At 37.7% G+C, this 8,995-nt stretch overlaps 1 protein-coding gene across 1 annotated transcript; it reads left to right on the top strand.

The window, feature by feature from the left end:
- The first annotated feature begins 1,886 nt into the window (after window positions 1–1,886).
- On the top strand, window positions 1,887–4,788 carry LOC132618868 (trans-cinnamate:CoA ligase, peroxisomal-like). The gene is made up of 3 exons (XM_060333868.1): window positions 1,887–2,157; window positions 2,739–3,138; window positions 3,453–4,788. The coding sequence occupies exons 1-3, from the start codon at window positions 1,960–1,962 to the stop codon at window positions 4,616–4,618; spliced, it is 1,764 nt and encodes a 587-aa protein (XP_060189851.1). The 5' UTR covers window positions 1,887–1,959; the 3' UTR covers window positions 4,619–4,788.
- Window positions 4,789–8,995: the final 4,207 nt, after the last annotated feature.

Raw genomic sequence — 8,995 nt, 5'->3', positions numbered from 1 at the left:
CTGTTACAAATTACTATTATATATAAGAGCAAATGTGGGGACTTTTGTAGTCCTCACAATAATTTTCCAATTTTTTAAAAACTTTTTAATTAATTACTTTTAGGTCCTAATCTTATTTATTTAAGTCAATTTTTTTGTTTTTTGTTTTTAAGGTCTACTTTTCAAAAGCTATCGAACCTGGGGACTTTTGTAGTCCTCACAATAATTTTCAATTTTTTTAAAAACTTTTTAATTAATTACTTTTAGGTCCTAATCTTATTTATTTAAGTCAATTTTTTTGTTTTTTGTTTTTAAGGTCTACTTTTGAAAAGCTATCGAACCTCCTACCTCATTTTTCATGTTCTTTGATTTTCTGGTTGGTGCTCGATATCCGCATTTGAGCCCAATTAATCTAGATAATTCGCACTGTATCGCGCCTATTCGGGGGGAGCGCTTCCTCCAAAGATTTTTTCCATATCCATGTTCGAACCCCTAATCCCTAATTAAGAGAGGAGCAGCTCCATCCGCTGCACAAGTTAAATTATGTATTTGTCTCAAAAGTTCATTAACTATGTATAGATTATTTATTTAGAACTAAATAACTTCAAAAAATTAGGATACATAAGTTATAAATGTCAAATTCTGGCTCCACATTTGATTTGAAGTAAATAATTTCATCAAAATGGAAGTTAAAATATTGAAGGAGTGGAATGAAAATTTTGTTTTCATATAACTACCCACTTGTGGGATTACAATGGGTATATGGTTGTTGTTGTTGTTGTTGTTGTTGTTGTTGTTTTTGTACACTTGTACTGACACAAATTATATTTCTTTAGTTAAAATATCTACTTTTATATCTTGAGTTTGGGCCCGGGCCGAACCCCTAATTCCTAATTAAGAGAGGAGCAACTCCACCCGCTGCACAAGTTAAATTATGTATTTGTCTTAAAAGTTCATTAACTATGTATAGATTATTTATTTAGAACTAAATAACTTCAGAAAATTAGGATACATAAGTTATAAATGTCAAATTCTGGCTCCGCATTTGATTTGAAGTAAATATTTCATCAAAATGGAAGTTAAAATATTAAAGGAGTGGAATAAAAATTTTGCTTTCATATAACTACCCACTTGTGGGACTACAATGGGTATATGGTTGTTGTTGTTGTTGTACACTTGTACTAACACAAACTATATTTCTTTAGTTAAAATATCTACTTTTATATCTTGAGTAAGCCCGGGCCTCACATAACTAGTAGGTTAACATAATCTAAAACACTAAATGTCAAATTCTGGCTCCGCATTTGATTTGAAGTAAATATTTCATCAAAATGGAAGTTAAAATATTAAAGGAGTGGAATAAAAATTTTGCTTTCATATAACTACCCACTTGTGGGACTACAATGGGTATATGGTTGTTGTTGTTGTTGTACACTTGTACTAACACAAACTATATTTCTTTAGTTAAAATATCTACTTTTATATCTTGAGTAAGCCCGGGCCTCACATAACTAGTAGGTTAACATAATCTAAAACACTCTATATGCTATAGTATATGTAAGTTAAACCCTAAAAATAAACAAAGACAAGAACTAGTGAACTGAGGTGGCTTTTGGTTAGCCCTAGCCCTGGATGAAGTGGTGAGGTCAAAGCAGCCAAAACTTTTATGTGAAAACAACCAGTCAATGGTCCTAGTTGGAATTGAACTGTGAATATGATGAATTTTGTATTACTTAATTAATTAATTAGCACTACACAAATTCATTGCAACTTCCGTATTATTTCCAGCTAAACAACCATGTAGGGTCCCATAATGGGCCATATAGTCTTGACTCTACACTTAGCCTTTCCCCTATTTAAATATCCCTCTTAGCTCCTCTTTTTTTTCACAAACTCTAAGTTACCTCACTACATTTTCCTCTCCAACAAATTTTGAGAGCCTATACTTCTTGAAAAAAACACAATTTCCACTCTGATCCTATGGATAATTTACCAAAATGTGGAGCAAATTATGTTTCTCTTACTCCTCTTACCTTCTTACCAAGAGCTTCAAAATGTTATGCCAATAGGACAGCCATCATCTATGGTGGTGTCCGTTTCACGTGGAGACAAACCTACGAGCGTTGTTGTCGCATTGCCTCCTCTCTCCGATCCCTAAACATCATAAAGAACGATGTGGTAAGTACACCAGACAATCCTTTTCACGTGATAGGATTTAAGTTAAATATGCTAATTATTTAAAGATTTTTTGCACTACTAACGATGTAGTTTGACATGTTGTCGCATGTTAGTTACTAGTAATACCTATCTTAGAGATTTACATGTACTGACCTCATGATTCTGTAAATATTTCACTATTAAATAAAAGGAATTAGCGACGGACAACTTTCCTAAACAACAAAACATGTAGCAAATTAATCTTACTTAACGACGGATTATCAAAAATCATGATAGCTACGGGCTATTTTAGCAATAGATTAGAGACAAATTTCGTAGATATTCTTTTTTTGCTAGTATTTTTACAATATTAGTGCATAGAATATAAACTCTAATATAGCCTGACTTATTAATATGTTTTTGTAACAGTTGCTTTTAAGCAACATGTTAGCACTTTTAGTTAACATGCTTGGCTATTGTTTCCTCAACCCTAACACATGCAACACATGAAAATAAGCAAGGCTATAATATATATATATATAGTCATTAGCTTAGTTTTTTGTTTTTGTTTTTATTAATAGTATTTTTCTTTTGTTCTGCAGGTTTCAGTGTTGGCTCCAAATGTTCCGGCAATGTACGAAATGCATTTTGCTGTGCCAATGGCAGGGGCTGTTTTGAACACAATAAATACAAGGCTAGATGCTAAGAACATTGCAGTCATTCTCAAACACTCCGAAGCCAAAGTATTTTTTGTTGACTATGAGTACCTAGAAATTGCTAAAAAGGCACTCGAACTACTAATGATGTCCGATTTCGACAAGTCCAAAACTTTCAACAGGCCAATAATGCCCCTCATCGTTGTCATCGATGACATTGACTCCCCTACCGGAATCCGGCTAGGCGATCTCGAGTACGAGCAACTTGTACACCAAGGAAATCCGAGTTACGTCCCCGAAGAAATTACCGACGAGTGGGATCCAATTACCTTGAATTATACATCAGGTACGATTATAAAATATCGAACCGTCTCATTTAAAAGTTTAACTTGTTAAAATGATACTCCCTAGCTCTATCCAAATTACGTGATACTCTTTCCGTTTCAATTAGTTAAAAAAAGAATGATATATTTCTATAATTAGTAATAATTTAGCTTTAGACTTCCTATTTTACCCTTAATGAGATGATTAATAGTAACTTCAGCCTACAAGTTTCAAGTCCTCCTTTTATTCTTAAATTTCGTGCTCAGTCAAACCCCATCATTAAATCGAAACAGAAAAAGTATATATGTCTTATTTACTTAATTATATCTTCAATAGGTACGACATCAGCGCCTAAGGGAGTTGTGTATAGTCATAGAGGAGCATTTTTGAGCACTTTGAGCCTAATATTAGGCTGGGAAATGGGTACTGAGCCGGTTTACTTATGGTCCTTGCCAATGTTTCATTGCAACGGGTGGACTTTCACATGGGGCATAGCAGCAAGAGGTGGGACCAACATTTGCATGCGTAACACTACTGCCCAAGAAATGTACACAAACATAGTGTCACATAATGTTACACACATGTGTTGTGCACCTATTGTCTTCAACATCCTTCTAGAAGCCAAGCCGCACGAGTACAGACCTATAACCACACGAGTCCAAATTTTGACAGGTGGTGCACCGCCAGCCGCACTGCTCTTAGAGAAAATCGAGAGGCTCGGGTTCCACGTGGTCCATGCTTACGGGCTCACGGAAGCCACTGGACCAGCCCTCGTGTGCGAGTGGCAAGAAAAATGGAACAAATTGCCCACTCAAAATCAAGCCAAGTTGAAAGCAAGACAAGGGGTTGGGATACTAACCCTAGCCGATGTTGATGTGAAAAATGTCAAGAATATGCAGAGCGTGCCACGCGATGGAAAGTCAATTGGAGAAGTGTGCTTGCGCGGGAGCAGTATTATGAAAGGGTATTTTAAAAACGAGAAGGCAAATTCAGAGGTTTTTAAAGAAGGTTGGTTTTTTACCGGCGACGTTGGAGTGATTCATCAAGATGGGTATTTGGAAATTAAAGATAGAAGCAAAGATGTGATAATTTCTGGTGGAGAAAATATTAGTAGTATTGAAGTTGAAAATGTTATAATGAGGCATAAAAATATAGTAGAGGCATCTGTTGTGGCCATGCCACATCCAAGATGGGGTGAAAGTCCATGTGCATTTGTGATTTTGACCAAAAATTCATCACAGGTTAAAGAAGTGGACATTATTGCACATTGTAGATCAAATTTGCCAGGATTTATGGTGCCAAAAAAGGTGAAAATTGTTGAAGAATTGCCCAAGACTGGAACAGGGAAAGTACAAAAACATCATTTGAGAGCAATTGCTAAAACTTTTGTAGTTTTGGAAAAGTCAGATCAAACAAGCAAAAAGACAAGTCAAGTCAATAGGGAAAAGCCAAGCTATTATGATCAAGCTCAGGAGCAAGTTCTTGCTTTGTCTCGTTTATAGAGAATAAATGTAATATGATATTTTATTAAGTCACGTGTATGGACAGTGTCTGAGCATTATTACTTTTTTGGCTGCTGTGGAGTTTTTAGTTTACCATAGAGGAGTTAATCATGTAACTTCTGGTGACATCTTTAATTGGAGTTATCAATAACGATTGTTTTGCTTACGTTATCAACGATCAAAGAGTATCCACCTTTTCCACGAGGAGAAAACAGAAAAAGGAAAGAAATAAATTAAAGTGAATTTAAAAAAAGGAGGATTAATATTTCGGTAAAAACCAACATTACCCTTCAACTATGCTAATTAAGCTAATTAGACAAGAGTTCGGATTCAAGATTCAGCCATTAGAAAATTAGGGTAGAAGTGGTTCTCTTTTTAAATGGCAAGGATATTTTTGAAACCAAAAAACAACGGAGGGCAAAAATAATCTATTTGAATAATTAAAAGGCCATGTAATATATATACACTCATTATAACTAAAATTTGTAAAAATATGAAGATTATAATTATTTCTTGGTATGAGCTTTATTTGATTGAGGGTAGTAACTAACTCTTAAAAATGAACGAGCAATTCGAAGGAATGCCCTTATTTTGGAGTGCTCTTCAATTTTTGCCCAGCAAATTGGTGATCTTTAATTTTGCCCTTTGCCTAATATCATAAGATATGAAGTTCGAACCCCGGCTTAGTAAAAAAAAAAAAATCCGCAAGGCAGGGTTTTGTAGCAAAGTTAGGCCTTAGGCAGAGTTTTGCAAGCCAAAGTTAGGCCTTAGGCATAATTTTGCAAGCCAAAGTTAGGCTTCAGGCATAGTTTTGCAAGCCATCAGGCATAGTTTGCTTGCAAACTATCCCTGCAGGCAGAGTTTTGAATGGAAAACTCTGCCTGCAAGCCAAAGTTAGTTTTGCAAGCCATCAAGCATATTTTACCTGCAAACTCTATCTTAAGGCAGAGTTTGTCTTCACGCATAAGGCAAACTATGCCTGACCTGCAAACTCTGCCTAGTGAATCTAAACCTCTGTCTTGTAATTTTTTTCTTTTGTCTGAGCAGGGATTCGAATCCGGAATCCATAAATTTTTAGGCAAAGGGCAAGAATTAAAAATTTCATATTTGAGGGGCAAAAATTAAAGACCAATGATTTAGACAAGCCGCTGCAAGCATTTAGTGGGCTCTGCCAGCAATCGTTGCTCTGTGAAACCAGCCTGCCGCTGCAAGCATTTAAGTGGGTTTGGCCAGCACTGGTCCCTGATCCTCCTCTGCAAGGAGAGTAGGGCAATTGTTGCTCTGTGAGAGAACCAGTCTGACGCGCTCCCCTCCACTCTAGGATCCATGAAACCCAAGCCTTCGCCTAAGTCACATGGGCCAACTCCTCGCTTGGAGAGGGCAGTCCAGTGTTCTGCTGGCCCAAACCCAGTTGGGTCAGTCCAATGCTCCATGGCTTTAAAACCCCCACTCAGGTCATATGCTCGCGTTACCGAGCTCTGCGTACTGTCATCTAGCTCTCAATCTTATAAAATTCATATGTTACTTTTCCTCAAGCCATGTGGGAATCAATTGGAATGATTCTATTCCTAAAGATAACTCTGTATTTATATCAATAAAAGTTGACATTCTATTAATTAAGCGAACTTCTTGAGATATGGAAACAACAAACATTTTCTAAATACAATTGAATCATGCTAACATGCCTTTCTGTTTCTTATTTATGTACTCTAAATAATATTTGAAATACTATTTTTTTTTCCAAATAAATCCAAACCACGGATTTTTCCTTACTGTTAATTTCCTGTCGAGCTAATATTTTGCTGATCTTTGAATACCAATAAGTAATTACATTCATGATCTCTAATGATATGTCATATATTTCCCTCACAAAATGTTTACATCTCTCTTGCAATGCTGCTTCTTTGTAAGAAAAAGTGTTTGAGTGTTAAAATCACTTTCATATTTGTTTAAAAACTAATTCTTCAATTGTTAATGGTTAAGATTGTCTCCTCTTATTCGTTTGCCTTGTTGATTAAAAAATCTTCACAAGTGCGTAAGTGATATTAATTGTATCCCTAACATAACCTCTATGTTTGTTAATTGGGAGATTTGCCGAAAAGAATACTTTTATGATACTATTTAAATATTGTCTTTAGGATTTATATTTGTGCAGAAATAACCTTTTAATTTTAATAAAAATGTTTTGGAGTAAAATATCCTTAAGTTGAGCAGCGGAGATGACAGTGAGAGGAACCAAAACTGGTGAACTATCACGTGCAACTCATGATACAATACTGGTATGACGTCATGCTACATTCAACCTAGCTGTCATGTTTAATTACTCACAAATCATACCAAATCACCATTCCATTAGTAGTCAAAAGAACTTGTACGTCATATAAAATCGTAGTGTCATTGGAAACTCGGGAAAAACATAAACGTTGTCCGTGAAGCTAAATACTTAGCAATTCATGCATAATTATCTTTTACTTTAAAATGTAGAGCGACTCACATATGCTAGTTCCTACGCACATGAATCCTCATTTGATACCTGCTTATTCGAAATTATAAAGTTGGTAGAAAATTCATAAGGGTGTTAGGCTTGTATACGGTAAAAACCGGATGTAAGTTAAACCGGTGAAACGAGAAACCGGAGGGAGAAGTGAACAAGAACATACGTGAAGACTCTCATTCTGAACCAGAGGATCGTTTGTCCGGAGCTGATCGGGGGGACCATTTGGTACGGTTCCTTCCCCACCGAGTTGTTCGAGGTCGTTACCCCGAGTATCCGTGCCGTTGGTCCGGTACAACCGTTGCACACAAGCCATGCGTCAGTAGCGTCCTGCCACGGTCAACAACCAACCATGTGTGTGTCAGACCGTACAACCAGCCTAATCCCACCAAATCCATTCAGAGTTGTCCTTATTATTATTATTTCAATGATTTTGTATTGATGGGGGCAACACTATAAATAGAGCTCATCCCCCTCCTTGGAGGGGGTTGGCTTCTTGATTTCCTAAGAACACTTGTAATAGCAATATATATATACAAAATCTCTCTCAAACACCCGCTTTCGGTCATATCTATTGCATTTATTTCTTGCATTGTTACAATCGAGTAACACTCATACACTAGTGAACATACAAGCATATCGCAAATCACCGATTATCATTGCTCTCGTCTTATTATATCCACGTTTATATCTTTCTTTCATCAAGTAGATTAAGACTAAATCACATATCTTATACCCACTCACAAATTCAATTGATTATCCAAATTCGGGGTAAACAGTTTGGCGCCCACCGTGGGGCTAGGATAATAGTGGTCTTTGGTCTTGATTTCTATCATATTCATCAAAATAAAAAACATCTTCTGCCCGTCTCTGCGAAAACGGACTAAATGGCCGACATCGAACAATCTGGCCATGTCAACAACACCGAGATTGTGGCGGAAAATGAAGGCAGCGGACTACGGGTATTGCCAAATCCAGCTGACCCGAACCTCGTCGATTCGAGGGAGGGCCTTAACCGGCAAAATACCGTGGACCAAGAGAATGCCGCCCTACCGGCCACTGATCCTCTAAATACTTACAATTCTGTTACATTGTCTCGAACCCAGGGCCGAAGGGAACCGGATGCACCAAATGACAATGTTAAGTTACGTTTAATTTTTGAGATGTTACAGGAACAAAGAGCGGTAATCGCCGAGCAAGGAATCGCGATTACCCAATTGCAGAGCGGAAAAGATGAAGCAGAGCCGGATAAGACAAAGGGTGTTGCCGAAACCGGAAGAAATGAGGCACGAATGGTTGAGAGCAACGGCTCTGGAGCCGATTCTTCTACCGAGTTTATAAAGATGCTCGAAACTTTGGAAAAACGGGTAGACTCAACCGAAAAGAGGGTCCAGACATACAATTCTCGGGTGGATCAAATCCCGGGGGCTCCGCCTTTACTGAAAGGGCCGAATTCGAAAAGATACATCCAAAGGCCTTTTCCTCCGAGCGCGGCCCCGAAACTGATCCCAAAGAGGTTCAAAATGCCCGATATACAGAAATATGACGGCACGACGGACCCGCACGAGCACGTGACCTCATACACTTGTGTCATAAAAGGCAATGATATGGAGGAAGATGAGATTGAGTCAGTGTTGTTGAAAAAAATTGGGGAGACCCTGTCAAAGGGAGCGTTGACGTGGTACGACCACCTGCCCGAGCATTCGATCACTTCTTTCGAAATGCTCGCCGATGCCTTCGTGAAGGCTCATGCCGGTGCCAAAAAAGTACAGGCCCGCAAGGCCGATATCTTCCGAATAACCCAAAGGGATGATAACTTACTGCTTGACGAACGGTTCCAAAGGGAACGGATGGAACTCCCCCCGGTTCCGGAGGAATGGGCC

Source organism: Lycium barbarum, chromosome 11, assembly GCF_019175385.1.
Source record: "Lycium barbarum isolate Lr01 chromosome 11, ASM1917538v2, whole genome shotgun sequence".
NCBI lineage: Eukaryota > Viridiplantae > Streptophyta > Magnoliopsida > Solanales > Solanaceae > Lycium > Lycium barbarum.
Note: the sequence above shows the minus strand (reverse complement) of the source record. Positions and strands in the feature narration are given on the sequence as shown.